Source organism: Oncorhynchus nerka, linkage group LG13, assembly GCF_034236695.1.
Source record: "Oncorhynchus nerka isolate Pitt River linkage group LG13, Oner_Uvic_2.0, whole genome shotgun sequence".
In the NCBI taxonomy this organism is placed as follows: Eukaryota; Metazoa; Chordata; class Actinopteri; order Salmoniformes; family Salmonidae; genus Oncorhynchus; species Oncorhynchus nerka.
Window position 1 is genome coordinate 19,274,321 of NC_088408.1, and position 17,302 is coordinate 19,291,622.

A 17,302-nucleotide genomic window follows, 5' to 3' on the forward strand; every position below is an offset into this window, starting at 1 on the left:
GTGAAGACTGTTATTTTATTAAATCAATTCTCTGTAAATATAATTATGTGATTAAACTAATCATGTAAATGTAATTAACTAGGAAGTTGGGGCACCAAGGAAAATGACAAAGTTATAATTTTCAGATTACAAAGCTATAATTTTCCTAATATAACTCTTCAGATATTTTCTTCTAATTAATGAATTATTCTTTACCTCACGTTATTCTCATTCCAAATGTCGTAAATGGTTGGTTATCTGCAGGAACCCAGCCTTTACTATGAATCACCTGTACACCAATTGTCTTAATCATTTATTTACTAACTAACTAAATAAGCACAGAAATGCATAAACAAACAACAGTTCTGGTTAAAGGAAATGATAGGGGAGGTTCCCTAGTGGGCTAAGCTGATATGACGGCTTGGTGGACAAAGGGATGTGGGTGTGGACTGAAGAGGGCGGGAAAGACAGGAGTCACTACACAGTTGATAATTACATGAATTGAAATGCTAATCCTTTGCACATAAACGCTCACTCTTTCGGAAATTAATTGCAATCAATATATATTTCCGCCCAGTGTGTCATCGTGATCTCTGTTGGAATCATCTGTCTGTCTGTTGGAGAATTCGTGCGAGCGTCTCTCTCTCTCTCTCTGCTTCCCAGAAGATCAAAGTCTTTCGTAGTTAGAATGGATACTTCAGAGTACCATTCAGAAATGTTCTCATAGGATAGATGTTTCGGCGGTTGTCAGTCTTCGCATCCCAGGTTGACATAATTTCTAGCTGCAGACTAGTAATTATTATCTATGATTTGCTCTTATTCTGTAGGGATGGATAGTCTCAGAGTTGAACCATTTCCAGCCGCGTAGCCCATGCTCCACGTGGTATGGTTAGAAATAGAATAACTATTCGTAATCACAGCACACGCTGTGGGTTTGCTTAGTCTGAAGAGGATTTCCTCAGGAGTTTTTTTTTATTCGTGACAAAAGAAAAGGCGGGTCTATAACGCCAGATCATGTCTGTGCTCACGGGGCGGGCCAATGACTTAGTTAAACTTTAAAGGGAATACAATTCTTTCATTTACATTTACATTACATTTAAGTCATTTAGCAGACGCTCTTATCCAGAGCGACTTACAAATTGGTGCTTTCACCTTATGACATCCAGTGGAACAGCCACTTTACAATAGTGCATCTAGGTCTTTTAAGGGGGGTGGGGTGAGAAGGATTACTTTATCCTATCCTAGGTATTTCCTTAAAGAGGTGGGGTTTCAGGTGTCTCCGGAAGGTGGTGATTGACTCCGCTGTCCTGGCGTCGTGAGGGAGTTTGTTCCACCATTGGGGGGCCAGAGCAGCGAACAGTTTTGACTGGGCTGAGCGGGAACTGTACTTCCTCAGTGGTAGGGAGGCGAGCAGGCCAGAGGTGGATGAACGCAGTGCCCTTGTTTGGGTGTAGGGCCTGATCAGAGCCTGGAGGTACTGAGGTGCCGTTCCCCTCACAGCTCCGTAGGCAAGCACCATGGTCTTGTAGCGGATGCGAGCTTCAACTGGAAGCCAGTGGAGAGAGCGGAGGAGCGGGGTGACGTGAGAGAACTTGGGAAGGTTGAACACCAGACGGGCTGCGGCGTTCTGGATGAGTTGTAGGGGTTTAATGGCACAGGCAGGGAGCCCAGCCAACAGCGAGTTGCAGTAATCCAGACGGGAGATGACAAGTGCCTGGATTAGGACCTGCGCCGCTTCCTGTGTGAGGCAGGGTCGTACTCTGCGGATGTTGTAGAGCATGAACCTACAGGAACGGGCCACCGCCTTGATGTTAGTTGAGAACGACAGGGTGTTGTCCAGGATCACGCCAAGGTTCTTAGCGCTCACATTAAAGGTTTAACATCATATTACATCCTTTCACGAATAGTTTAATCTTTACTCATTTTATACAAGAATTAGATTCAAACCCCATAATTGAGAAATGTATATATTCAGAAATATAGTTGTGTGTTTCCTGTCCTCTCTAAGGTCACCAAATGAAACACACTCGTCATACCCTCCCTTAAAGAGTTCGCCATGTGAAATGAAAATGAAGCCTGTTCTGAGCTGGTATGTTCTGTCCTTTTGTGTTCTGGCCTGGTATGTTCCGGGCTGTTCTGATATGTTCTGTTCTATCCTATTCTGATCCTACCTGTTCTGTTCTATCCTGTTCTGGCCTGTTCTGTTCTGGTACTGTATGTTCTTGCCTGTTCTGTTCTATCATGTTCTGGCCTGTTCTGTTCTATCATGTTCTGTTCTGGCCTGTTCTGTTCTATCATGTTCTGTTCTGTTCTGTTCCAATACCCACCACTAGTATTCCCTCTGACTCTTTTAGTGAAATTCCATTTCGCTCACCTGTCTTGTCCCCCTCCCCCTCCTTGGGGGCTGGTGGGGGCCCTTTCTTCACTCACCCTGGGGATTTGCATACTAAAGCCATACCCCAGAGCTGCTGCCTAGCTACCGTTCTCTCCCAGAATGCATGGGGGGGGTTACCAAGCTTGTCCTACTCCTCCCTCTGTCTTATTGTGCCAGGCGTAGGGAGGAAGGGGAGAGAAAGGGGGGAGGAGTATCATGAGGATAGGGGGTAGGGTTGTCAAACTATGTCCGACAAGATGTTCCTGTCTGTTTGAGCTCTTTTGGCTGCACATGTATATTACTCTGCTTTAGAAGACTGTTCTGCTGTCTGTGTGTGTCTCTTTAAGGCTGACAGGTTGTGTGTTTAACATGTTCTGTGGTAGATGCACAGTGTGTTTGACATACAGTGTGTGTGAGTTTCTCTGTGTGTATGATTGTACACTGAGTGTACAAACATTAAGAACACCTGCTCTTTCCATGACAGACTGACCAGGTGAAAGCTATGATGATCCCCTGTTATTGAGGATGGATCAAATTGCATCTTGCTTTAGAGGGCAAGAAGTCGAGTTTGATTAATCCATGAGTGCAACTCTGAATGCTCTATTTTGCTATACTCGCTACTTTCAAACTGTGTTCTAAAACGGAAAAATTTGCATCTTGTTTTAGAGGGCAAGAAGGCGAGTTTGAATAATCCATGAGTGCAACTCTGAATGCCTTCTTTTGCTATACTCGCTACTTTCAAACTGTGTTCTAAAATATGCAACTTGAAGAATGTCAAATATTGTACAATCCAGTGGACTTCGGCGTTATCCAGATTTTCATACCGTCATACCGTTCTTCTGCCATCCCATGATTAATGGTATTACCGGTATAGCACACACGGGAACGCTTAAAACACAAAAACAGCCCATTGGGCATCTATTAACAGAATGCTATCACAAATAATAGCAAGATCAGCTAAATGCTAATGAGCGAAAACGAACATAAGCTAATTGCAAAGACAGGCAAATCCAGCTCATAAAGTCATACAAGCATAGCTAGTAGCTACCATATGTCATTTTTGGTGAGTGTGGACATTTACAAGCGAAAGTGAATGAGAGAAATTGTGCAAATGAACAAAGTGCTTTTCTGAAGGAAGAGCAGAGGGGAGAAGAACTCATTACACCTCTTTGTTTGTCAAACAGGATATAAGATGTCTGATGGCAAACATTTAGTAGTGAATTACATAAAAGTGTAACGTCATCGCCTCATGTGCACAGCAGAGATTCACTGATAGATATAGAACATGATGGATTCACCAGCTCCCGCTTTCTCCCATTGTGTTATTTACAAACAAACTGTCTCAACTGTTCGGGGGAACTACGGTACGCTTCATAATGTCAAATAATGTGGCAGGTGAAATGAAGAACACTGTCTCAACTGTTCGGGGGAACTACGGTACGCTTCATAATGTCAAATAATGTGGCAGGTGAAATGAAGAACACTGTCTCAGCTGTTCGGGGGAACTACGGTACGCTTCATAATGTCAAATAATGTGGCAGGTGAAATGAAGAACACTGTCTCAACTGTTCGGGGGAACTACGATACGCTTCATAATGTCAAATAATGTGGCAGGTGAAATGAAGAACACTGTCTCAACTGTTCGGGGGAACTACGGTACGCTTCATAATGTCAAATAATGTGGCAGGTGAAATGAAGAACACTGTCTCAACTGTTCGGGGGAACTACGGTACGCTTCATAATGTCAAATAATGTGGCAGGTGAAATGAAAATACATCTCCTAACACACTGCACAAGTTGACTGCAAGTATTAACTTAACAAGTCACTACAAATATTACAATTTATTGAAACACTTCAAATAAATAGTTTTGATGTTACTGAAGGTATTGAAAAACCATCCCATGGCTTTCTCCAAATACCCCGGTATATGGTATATATGTTGTACTGCCCAAGTATTTGTTTGAGTTTGAGATTTACCCAGAAAGACTCACAGCTGTAATCGCTGCCAAAGGGGGTTCAATGCTTATCTAATCAAGATATATTATTTGAAAAATGCATTCTTATTTTTTACAATGTTAGAATCTTCCACTTTGACATTACAGAGTATTTTGTGTAAATCAATTTGAATCCCCCCACACAAAACACTGCATTAATATACACTTCCTGACAGCTGTGTGTTTTCCCCTCCGCAGCCCTTCCACCCCATTGTGAACCTGCAGTGTTCCTCAGAGCTGAGGATGTTCCTGTGTGCCCTCTATGCTCCGGTGTGTACTGAGTACGGACGCATGACACTGCCCTGCCGACGGCCATGCCAGAGAGCCAAGCGAGACTGCTACAAACTCATGGACATGTTCGGAGTCACCTGGCCAGAAGAGATGGACTGTAACAGGTTAGTAGTCTACTGTACTCTAGGGCAGTGGTTCCCAAACCTTTTATAGTCCTGTACCCCTTCAAACATTCAACCTCCAGCTGCGTACCCCCTCTAGCACCAGAGTCAGCGCACTCTCAAATGTTGTTTTTTTGCTATCATTGTAAGCCTGCCACACACACACTATACAATACATTAATTAAACATAAGAATGAGCGTGAGTTTTTGTCACAACCCGGCTCGTGGGAAGTGACAAAGAGCTCTTTTAGGACCAGGGCACAAATAATGATATAATAATAATCAATCATTTTTCTCTTTATTTAACCATCTTACATATAAAACCTTATTTGTTCATCAAACATTGTGAATAACTCACCACAGGTTAATGAGAAGGGTGTGTTTGAAAGGATGCACATAACTCTGCAATGTTGGGTTGTATTGGAGTCTCAGTCTTAAATCATTTCCAACACACAGTCTGTGCCTGTATTTAGTTTTCGTTCTAGTGAGGGCCGAGAATCCACTCTCACATAGGTACGTGGTTGCAAAGGGCATCAGTGTCTTAACAGCCTGATTTGCCAAGGCAAGAAACTGAGCGCAGCACTATACAGAAATCTGGCAGTGGCTTCTGATTAAATTACATTTCCACAGAACCACTTGTTGCAATTTCGATGATGCTCTCTTGTTCAGATATCGGTAAGTGGACTGCAGGCAGGGCATGAAGGGGATAACGAATTCAGTTGTTTGTGTTATCCGTTTTGGGAAAGTACCTGCGTAATTGCACACCCAACTCACTCAGTCGCTCCGCTATATCACATTTGACATTGTCCGCAAGCTTGACTTCATTTGCACACAAAAAATCATACAATGATGGAAAGACCTGTGTGTTGTTATTGCAGACAGGAAAGAGCTCCAACTTCTTAATCATAGCCTCAATTTTGTCCCACACATTGAGGAGAGTCCCTGTAATCCGAGGTTCATATCATTCAGGCGAGAAAAAACATCACCCAGATAGGCCAGTCCTGTGAGAAACTCGTCAAGTGAAAAATGATGGTCAGTAAAAAAAACTTTTAAGCTCGTCTCTCAATTCAAAAAAACGTGTCAATACTTTGCCCTTGATAACCAGCGCACTTTTTTAACAAATCAAAAACTGAAAAATTGGGCGTGCAAAATTATTCAGCCCCCTTAAGTTAATACTTTGTAGCGCCACCTTTTGCTGCGATTACAGCTGTAAGTTGCTTGGGGTATGTCTCTATCAGTTTTGCACATCGAGAGACTGTAAAGTCTCTACAAAGAATTAACTTAAGGGGGCTGAATAATTTTGCACACCCAATTTTTCAGTTTTTGATTTGTTAAAAAAGTTTGAAATATCCAATAAATGTCGTTCCACTTCATGATTGTGTCCCACTTTTTGTTGATTCATCCCAAAAAAATACAGTTTTATATCTTTATGTTTGAAACCTGAAATGTGGCAAAAGGTCGCAAAGTTCAAGGGGGCCGAATACTTTCGCAAGGCACTGTATACCAGGAGCTGTGCCAGTCCCAACATGTCTGTTGACTCATCCAGCTGTAACGCATATAATTCACTGGCTTGTATGCGAAGCAGTAATTGTTTCAAAACATATCCTGCCATGTCACTGATGCGTTGTGAAACAGTGTTGTTTGATGAAGTCATTGTCTGTATAGTTGTTTTTGCCTTTTCCCCCAGCATTGTTCCTGCCATATCCACGGCAGCAGGAAGAATGAAGTCCTCTACAATAGTATGGGGCTTGCCTGTCCTAGCCACTCGGTAGCTCACCAAATAATACTCTTCTAGCACCTTCTTATTAATGTTATTGTCACGACTTCCGCCGAAGTCGGCTCCTCTCGTTGTTCGGGCGGCGTTCGGCGGTCGACGTCACCGGCTTTCTAGCCATCGCCACTCCATTTTTCATTGATCCATTTGTTTTGTCTTGTTCCCTGCACACCTGGTATTCATTTCCCAAACACACTGCATGTATTTATTCCTCTATTCCCCCTCATGTCTTTGTGTGAAATGGTTTGTGTTACGTGTTAATTGTTGACGCGCTGGACTGGTTTGCTTATACCGTGTTGTTCACGAAGATGTTGATTGTTAAACATAAATTGTTGTGACTGTTTTGCGCGTTTTGCACCTTTGCCTATGGGCTGGAGGTTTTGACGCAGTTGCGTCCGTCTGTTGGTTTCTCCTGCCTCAATAACGTGTACACAACTCTCTGCTCTCGCCTGTTCACAACTCTCTGCTCTCCTGCACCTGACTTCGCTACCAGTACGCACACACCTGACAGTTATCTGTTGCTTTTATACGTCTTACTACTCGAAAGTCATCTTTATTCTCGCTTAAACTCCCTTGGCTCATTTTTAAATTGTCATGTTTCGTTTCTGAATGTCTGAGCAAGAGTGAAGGTTTCGCACGAGAGAGTAATGGTTAATGTGATTGGATGTTCATTATTTGACTAGGCTGCCTGTATTTCTCATTGCGTTGTTATTTCGCTGAACACTAGATGGTTTAATTTTATTTTTGGCAGTGAAACGAGGCTACTCATGGCGAGAAGAAACCCTCATCCAATTGTATAGCCCTGTTGGAAAATATAAATGTACTGTTTGAAAATGTGAAGCGTACACTTTTACACAGTGTAACTTTACACACCTGAGACAAATACAATTTTTGTTTCATCCTATTACCACACATTTTTCAGAAAATACTTGCTAATTTCTGTACCATAACCTCATGACATGGCAAAATGTTAATTACATAATAGTAACATATAATTTCCTTGAAAATACAAGGTTGAATCTGAGGAAACTGTCCCGTAAAATGAAGGTTTAACTTTGTGTCTTTCTGTAAGGTAAATGTAATGAGTCTTTCATAAGCTGTTTCCTCTCCGTTCACCAGGTTCCCAGACTGTGACGAGCCATACCCCCGTCCTGGAGACCTGCTCTCCAGCGCAGACTCCACTGAGTCACCCATCTCCGTCCAGCACGACTATGGCTTCTGGTGCCCCCGTGAGCTGAAGATCGACCCCGACCTGGGCTACTCCTTCCTGGGTGTGACGGACTGCTCACCTCCCTGCCCCAACATGTATTTCCAGCGGGACGAGCTGGTGTTTGCCCGCTACTTCATCGGCGTGGTGTCCATTGTCTGTCTCTCGGCAACCCTCTTCACCTTCCTCACCTTCCTCATCGATGTGTCCAGGTTCCGCTACCCGGAGCGCCCAATCATCTTCTACGCCATGTGCTACATGATGGTGTCACTGGTGTTCTTGCTGGGCTTCCTGCTGGAGGACCGGGTGGCGTGCCACGCTGCGAGCTCTGCCCTTTTCCGGGCGTCCACCGTCACCCAGGGCTCACACAACAAGGTGACCATTCATTGGCTTAGTGATTGATTCATTGATAACCGATTGATTGATTAACTAATTTATTGAATGATTTTCTATTTTCTCTTTGACATTCAGGGATATTGTAACAAAACAACTAAAATTATATGTTTTATGTTCTTGGATTTTCTATTTCTTCAGTCTTCTCTAAACCTCGTTCTCTTCTCCTTCTCTCCTCTACCCTCTTCATCCCCTCATCCCCTCCCCCCACCCTCCCTCTCCCTCTCTCCTCTACCCCCTCCTCCCCGCTCCCGCCCCCACCTCTCCCTCTCTCCACTCCCCTCCCCCTCTCTCCCCTCCTCTCCCTCTCAACCTCCTCTCCCTCTCTCCCTTCCTCCACTCCCCTCTCCCTCCTGTCTCCACTCCCCTCCTCCACTCAACCCCCTTCTCTTCCCTCCTCTCTCTGCTCCTCTTCCTCTCTCCGCTCCTCTTCCTCTCTCCCCTCCTCCACTCAACCCCCTTCTTCTCTTCCCTCCTCCACTCCCTCCTCTCTCCGCTCCTCTTCCTCTCTCCACTCCCCTCCTCTCTCCCCTCCTCCACTCAACCCCCCTTCTTCTCTTCCCTCCTCCACTCCCTCCTCTCTCCACTCCCCTGCTCTCTCCGCTCCTCTTCCTCTCTCTTCTCCCTCCTCCACTCACCCCCTTCTTCTCTCCCCTCCTCCACTCCCCTCTCCCTCCTCTTCCTCTCTCCCCTCCTCTTCCTCTCTCCACTCCCCTCCTCTCTCCCCTCCTCCACTCAACCCCCTTCTTCTCTTCCCTCCTCCACTCCCTCCTCTCTCCACTCCCCTCCTCTCTCCGCTCCTCTTCCTCTCTCCACTCCCCTCCTCCACTCACCCCCCTTCTTCTCTCCCTCCTCCACTCCCCTCTCCCTCCTCTTCCTCTCTCCCCTCCTCTTCCTCTCTCCACTCCCCTCCTCTCTCCCCTCCTCCACTCAACCCCCCTTCTTCTCTCCCCTCCCCCTCCCTTCCCACTCCTCTCCCCTCCATCCAGGTGTGCACGTTGTTCTTTATGATACTCTACTTCTTCACTATGGCCGGCAGTGTGTGGTGGGTCATCCTCACCCTCACCTGGTTCTTGGCTGCCGTGCCTAAGTGGGGCAGTGAGGCCATAGAGAAGAAGGCCCTGATCTTCCATGCCTGTGCCTGGGGCCTACCTGGTTGTCTCACCGTCACTTTAACAGCTATGAACAAGATAGAAGGGGATAGTGTCAGCGGGGTGTGTTTCGTGGGGCTGTATGACCGCACAGCGCTGAGATGGTTTCTGCTGGCTCCACTGGGTCTGGATGTTTTGGTGAGTGGGCTGGAATGAGTCACAGAGGAAGTAGGTGTGAGTCCCAATTGGCAGACTAGCCCCGTATATGTAGGCATTAGGGTGGCATTTGGGACAAAACCTAGGTGATTCATGTGTGCACAAAGTTTACGTTTACACAAAGTTCAGTAAACGTGTTGACACTGTTTGTGCCTGCTCCTTTGATTATACCACAGACATACACATCTCATCATTCATTAAAAAGTGGATCTGAATGGAACTGCTCGTTACTCAACAAATATACCATATTTACATCTTTTGTCTATTCCTTCAATATCAACTCTGTCTGATTCTAGGTGGGCGTGGCACTACTGTTAGCGGGAATCCTTGCTTTGAACCGTGTGCGTATGGAGATCCCTCTGGAGAAGGAGAACCAGGACAAGCTGGTGAAGTTTATGATCCGTATCGGGGTGTTCTCTGTGCTCTACCTGGTCCCTCTGTTGACGGTCATAACCTGCTACCTGTATGAGAACAGCTATAGGACTGTCTGGGAGACTACCTGGGTACAGGAGCGCTGCAGAGAGTACCACATCCCCTGTCCATACCAGGTGAGATCCATACCACAACACCACATCCCCTGTCCATACCAGGTGAGATTTATACCACTACACCACATCCCCTGTCTATACCAGGTGAGATCCATACCACAACACCACATCCCCTGTCCATACCAGGTGAGATCCATACCACAACACCACATCCCCTGTCCATACCAGGTGAGATCCATACCACAACACCACATCCCCTGTCCATACCAGGTGAGATCTATACCACTACACCACATCCCCTGTCTATACCAGGTGAGATCTATACCACTACACCACATCCCCTGTCCATACCAGGTGAGATCCATACCACAACACCACATCCCCTGTCCATACCAGGTGAGATCCATACCACAACACCACATCCCCTGTCCATAACAGGTGAGATCCATACCACAACACCACATCCCCTGTCCATACCAGGTGAGATCCATACCACAACACCACATCCCCTGTCCATAACAGGTGAGATCCATACCACAACACCACATCCCCTGTCCATAACAGGTGAGATCTATACCACTACACCACATCCCCTGTCCATACCAGGTGAGATCCATACCACAACACCACATCCCCTGTCCATACCAGGTGAGATCCATACCACAACACCACATCCCCTGTCCATACCAGGTGAGATCCATACCACAACACCACATCCCCTGTCCATACCAGGTGAGATCTATACCACTACACCACATCCCCTGTCTATACCAGGTGAGATCTATACCACTACACCACATCCCCTGTCCATACCAGGTGAGATCCATACCACAACACCACATCCCCTGTCCATACCAGGTGAGATCCATACCACAACACCACATCCCCTGTCCATAACAGGTGAGATCTATATCACTACACCACATCCCCTGTCCATACCAGGTGAGATCTATACCACTACACCACATCCCCTGTCTATACCAGGTGAGATCTACACCACATCCCCTGTCCATAACAGGTGAGATCCATACCACAACACCACATCCCCTGTCCATAACAGGTGAGATCCATACCACAACACCACATCCCCTGTCCATACCAGGTGAGATCCATACCACAACACCACATCCCCTGTCCATACCAGGTGAGATCCATACCACAACACCACATCCCCTGTCCATACCAGGTGAGATCCATACCACAACACCACATCCCCTGTCCATAACAGGTGAGATCTATACCACTACACCACATCCCCTGTCCATACCAGGTGAGATCCATACCACAACACCACATCCCCTGTCCATAACAGGTGAGATCTATACCACAACACCACATCCCCTGTCCATAACAGGTGAGATCCATACCACAACACCACATCCCCTGTCCATAACAGGTGAGATCCATACCACAACACCACATCCCCTGTCCATACCAGGTGAGATCCATACCACAACACCACATCCCCTGTCCATAACAGGTGAGATCTATACCACAACACCACATCCCCTGTCCATAACAGGTGAGATCCATACCACAACACCACATCCACTGTCCATACCAGGTGAGATCCATACCACAACACCACATCCCCTGTCCATAACAGGTGAGATCTATACCACAACACCACATCCCCTGTCCATAACAGGTGAGATCCATACCACAACACCACATCCCCTGTCCATACCAGGTGAGATCCATACCACAACACCACATCCCCTGTCCATACCAGGTGAGATCCATACCACAACACCACATCCCCTGTCCATAACAGGTGAGATCTATACCACAACACCACATCCCCTGTCCATAACAGGTGAGATCTATACCACTACACCACATCCCCTGTCTATACCAGGTGAGATCCATACCACATCCCCTGTCTATACCAGGTGAGATCTACACCACATCCCCTGTCTATACCAGGTGAGATCTACACCACATCCCCTGCAACCACATAAAAACACAATATTTATTGAAATCCATTATTTGGGCTGAAGCAAGAGAAAATAAACTCAGACATCAGAATGAAACGTTGCCCGACTACAATACGTGAACAAATGCATACTGTATTAATTTTGGCATGTTTACCTGCCTACAATACGCACTGTAGTAGATTGCAAGCTAATGCATATAATGTAAACACGAGTCATCTCTTGCGAATGTTAGCTAGCTAGCTACTTTTGTTTACTACATTTTTATGTAGCTAAAAACGACAAAACACAGATTAACAATCACAAATGCTTTAGTGATAATGCAATATGAAACAAAATCTACAAATTTGACATACAGCATTGGTTGTAGGAGGGCAGTGGTGGAAAAAGTACCCAATTTTCATACTTGAGTAAAAGTAAAGATACCTTAAAAGAAAATGACTCAAGTAAAAGTCACCTAGTAAAATACTACTTGAGTAAAAGTCTAAAAGTATTGGTTTTCAATGTACTTAAGAATCAAAAGTAAAAGTATAAATCATTTAAAATGTCTTATATTAAGCAAACCAGACGGCACAATATTCTTGTTAGGCCAGGGGTACAGTTCAACACTCAGACATAATTTACAGACCAAGCATTTGTGTTTAGTGAGTCTGCCAGATCAGAGGCAGTAGGGATGACCAGGGATGTTCTCTTGATAAGTGAGTGAATTAGACAATTTTCCTGTCCTGCTAAGCATTCAAAATAAAGTACTTTTGGGTGTCAGAGAAATTTTAAGGAGTAAAAAGTACATTATTTTCTTTCGGGATGTAGTGGAGTAAAAGTTGTCAAAAATATGAATAGTCAAATCAAAATGATTTATATAGCCCGTCTTACATCAGCTGATATCTCAAAGTGCCTAAAACCCCAAACAGCAAGCAATGCAGGTATAGAAGCACAGTGGCTAGGAAAAACTCCCTCTCACATAAAGTAAATTACAGATACCCCAAAAAACTACTTCAGAAGTACTTGAAAGTATTTTTACTTAAGTAGTTTACACCACTGCAGGAAGGTGTTCCTAATGTTTTGTACACTCCCCATACTTTAACTACTATGAAACATTACACCTACTCTGACCACTATACCATATACCTGTATGTACCAGGCTATACCAGATTATATACCTACTGTCATCATTTATAGAAACTACAATCAACTGCACTCAAATATTATTTTAACCCCTACATCAGTAGTTCTTAACCTAGGGGGCCTAGGACCCGAGGGACCTCAGTGAGCTTTCATGGGGTCCCGCGAAAAAAACTGGAAAATATTGATTTTGAATTTTGGTGCAAAATGTAATACAGGAAAGAAAAACAACAGAGAATACAGTATATATTGGTTTCACACAATAGTTGTATTCCCAACACACATAGCTCCAGTGCTCCAGGTCAAACAGACACAGGAGACCTCTCAGATTGGTTGTTTCTAATAGATGAAGCACTTCAGAGAAGCTCCTCTCTGCCTGGAGCTGTGGAACACATCCCCACTCATCTGGAGAATAAGTTAATAATTCAAACACTTCCTCCTTGCTATTGTAGGTTTTTAGTGTGTGTACATTTGTAACAGTGTGTGTTGTTCTCACATGAGTGCACCTGCACTGCTCATAATGTTCTGTCCTCCGTTAAGAGGTTTTGTGTTAGTAGTTGTGGTTCAGATAGCAGGGTTTGTGTTAGTAGTTGTGGTTCAGATAACAGGGTTTGTGTTAGTAGTAGTAGTTGTGGTTCAGATAACAGGGTTTGTGTTAGTAGTTGTGGTTCAGATAACAGGGTTTGTGTTAGTAGTAGTTGTTGTGGTTCAGATAGCAGGGTTTTTGTTAGTAGTTGTAGTTCAGGTAGCAGGGTTTCTGTTAGTAGTTATTGTGATGGTTCAGATAACAGGGTTTGTGTTAGTAGATGTTGTTGTAGTTCAGATAGCAGCGTTTTTGTTAGTAGTTGTAGTTCAGATAGCAGGGTTTGTGTTAGTAGTTGTGGTTCAGATAACAGGGTTTGTGTTAGTAGTTGTGTTTCAGATAACAGGGTTTGTGTTAGTAGTTATTGTGATGGTTCAGATAACAGGGTTTGTGTTAGTAAATGTTGTTGTGGTTCAGATAGCAGGGTTTGTGTTAGTAGTTGTGGTTCAGATAACAGGGTTTGTGTTAGTTGTTGTGGTTCAGATAACAGGGTTTGTGTTAGTAGTTATTGTTGTAGTTCAGATAACAGGGTTTGTGTTAGTTGTTGTGGTTCAGATAACAGGGTTTGTGTTAGTAGTTATTGTTGTAGTTCAGATAACAGGGTTTGTGTTAGTAGTTGTGGTTCAGATAACAGGGTTTGTGTTAGTAGTTGTGGTTCAGATAACAAATCAAATCAAATGTATTTATATAGCCCTTCGTACATCAGCTGATATCTCAAAGTGCTGTACAGAAACCCAGCCTAAAACCCCAAACAGCAAGCAATGCAGGTGTAGAAGCACGGTGGCTAGGAAAAACTCCCTAGAAAGGCCAAAACCTAGGAAGAAACCTAGAGAGGAACCAGGCTATGTGGGGTGGCCAGTCCTCTTCTGGCTGTGCCGGGTGGAGATTATAACAGAACATGGCCAAGATGTTCAAATGTTCATAAATGACCAGCATGGTCGAATAATAGTAAGGCAGAACAGTTGAAACTGGAGCAGCAGCATGGCCAGGTGGACTGGGGACAGCAAGGAGTCATCATGTCAGGTAGTCCTGGGGCATGGTCCTAGGGCTCAGGTCAGTTGAAACTGGAACAGCAGCATGGCCAGGTGGACTGGGGACAGCAAGGAGTCATCATGTCAGGTAGTCCTGGGGCATGGTCCTAGGGCTCAGGTCCTCCGAGAGAGAGAAAGAGAGAAGGAGAGAATTAGAGAACGCACACTTAGATTCACACAGGACACCGAATAGGACAGGAGAAGTACTCCAGATATAACAAACTGACCCCAGCCCCCCGACACATAAACTACTGCAGCCTGAGACAGGAGGGGTCAGGAGACACTGTGGCCCCATCCGAGGACACCCCCGGACAGGGCCAAACAGGAAGGATATAACCACACCCACTTTGCCAAAGCACAGCCCCCACACCACTAGAGGGATATCTTCAACCACCAACTTACCATCCTGAGACAAGGCTGAGTATAGCCCACAAAGATCTCCGCCACGGCACAACCCAAAGGGGGGGGGGCACCAACCCAGACAGGATGACCACAACAGTGAATCAACCCACTCAGGTGACGCACCCCCTCCAGGGACGGCATGAGAGAGCCCCAGTAAGCCAGTGACTCAGCCCCTGTAATAGGGTTAGAGGCAGAGAATCCCAGTGGAAAGAGGGGAACCGGCCAGGCAGAGACAGCAAGGGCGGTTCGTTGCTCCAGAGCCTTTCCGTTCACCTTCCCACTCCTGGGCCAGACTACACTCAATCATATGACCCACTGAAGAGATGAGTCTTCAGTAAAGACTTAAAGGTTGAGACCGAGTTTGCATCTCTGACATGGGTAGGCAGACCGTTCCATAAAAATGGAGCTCTATAGGAGAAAGCCCTGCCTCCAGCTGTTTGCTTAGAAATTCTAGGGACAATTAGGAGGCCTGCGTCTTGTGACCGTAGCGTACGTGTAGGTATGTACGGAAGGACCAAATCAGAGATAGGTAGGAGCAAGCCCATGTAATGCTTTGTAGGTTAGCAGTAAAACCTTGAAATCAGCCCTTGCTTTGACAGGAAGCCAGTGTAGAGAGGCTAGCACTGGAGTAATATGATCAAATTTTTGGTTCTAGTCAGGATTCTAGCAGCCGTATTTAGCACTAACTGAAGTTTATTTAGTGCTTTATCCGGGTAGCCGGAAAATAGAGCATTGCAGTAGTCTAACCTAGAAGTGACAAAAGCATGGATTAATTTTTCTGCATCATTTTTGGACAGAAAGTTTCTGATTTTTGCAATGTTACGTAGATGGAAAAAAGCTGTCCTCGAAATGGTCTTGATATGTTCTTCAAAAGAGAGATCAAGGTCAGAAACTTGCCGAGGTCCTTCACAGTTTTATTTGAGACGACTGTACAACCATTAAGATTAATTGTCAGATTCAACAGAAGATCTCTTTGTTTCTTGGGACCTAGAACAAGCATCTCTGTTTTGTCCGAGTTTAATAGTAGAAAGTTTGCAGCCATCCACTTCCTTATGTCTGAAACACATGCTTCTAGCGAGGGCAATTTTGGGGCTTCACCATGTTTCATTGAAATGTACAGCTGTGTGTCATCCGCATGGCAGTGAAAGTTTACATTATGTTTTCGAATGACATCCCCAAGAGGTAAAATATATAGTGAAAACAATAGTGGTCCTAAAACGGAACCTTGAGGAACACCGAAATTTACAGTTGATTTGTCAGAGGACAAACCATTCACAGAGACAAACTGATATCTTTCCGACAGATAAGATCTAAACCAGGCCAGAACATGTCCGTGTAGACCAATTTGGGTTTCCAATCTCTCCAAAAGAATGATAGACAGGGTTTGTGTTAGTAGTTATTGTTGTAGTTCAGATAGCAGGGTTTGTGTTAGTAGTTGTTGTAGTAGTTCAGATAACAGGGTTTCAAATCAAATCAAATGTATTTATATAGCCCTTCGTACATCAGCTGATATCTCAAACTGCTGTACAGAAACCCAGCCTAAAACCCCAAACAGCAAGCAATGCAGGTGTAGAAGCACGGTGGCTAGGAAAAACTCCCTAGAAAGGCCAAAACCTAGGAAGAAACCTAGAGAGGAACCAAGCTATGTGGGTGGCCAGTCCTCTTCTGGCTGTGCCGGGTGGAGATTATAACAGAACATGGCCAAGATGTTCAAATGTTCATAAATGACCAGCATGGTCGTATAATAATAAGGCAGAACAGTTGAAACTGGAGTGCAGCACGCTCCTCAGGTGGACTGGGGACAGCAAGGAGTCATCATGTCAGGTAGTCCTGGGGCATGGTCCTAGGGCTCAGGTCAGTTGAAACTGGAGCAGCAGCACGGCCAGGTGGACTGGGGACAGCAAGGAGTCATCATGTCAGGTAGTCCTGGGGCATGGTCCTAGGGCTCAGGTCCTCAGAGGGAGAGAAAGAAGTTGAGAAGGAGAGAATTAGAGAACGCACACTTAGATTCACACAGGACACCGAATAGGACAGGAGAAGTACTCCAGATATAACAAACTGACCCTAGCCCCCCGACACATAAACTACTGCAGCATAAATACTGGAGGCTGAGACAGGAGGGGTCAGGAGACACTGTGGCCCCATCCGAGGACACCCCCGGACAGGGCCAAACAGGAAGGATATAACCCCACCCACTTTGTGTTAGTTGTTGTGGTTCAGATAACAGGGTTTGTGTTAGTAGTTCAGATGACAGGATTTGTGTTAGTAGTTATTGTGATGGTTCAGATAACAGGGTTTGTGTTAGTAGTTGTGGTTCAGAT

At 45.0% G+C, this 17,302-nt stretch overlaps 1 protein-coding gene across 1 annotated transcript in view; it reads left to right on the forward strand.

Moving 5' to 3' along the window:
- Positions 1–17,302, forward strand: part of LOC115120971 (frizzled-3-like) — a 55,036-nt gene that overhangs the window by 8,392 nt on the left and 29,342 nt on the right. Inside the window, exons 2-5 of the mRNA XM_065026230.1 lie at positions 4,547–4,743; positions 7,634–8,096; positions 9,104–9,403; positions 9,718–9,969. Coding sequence (XP_064882302.1) covers positions 4,547–4,743; positions 7,634–8,096; positions 9,104–9,403; positions 9,718–9,969 — 1,212 coding nt within the window. The remainder of the gene's footprint in view (positions 1–4,546; positions 4,744–7,633; positions 8,097–9,103; positions 9,404–9,717; positions 9,970–17,302) is intronic.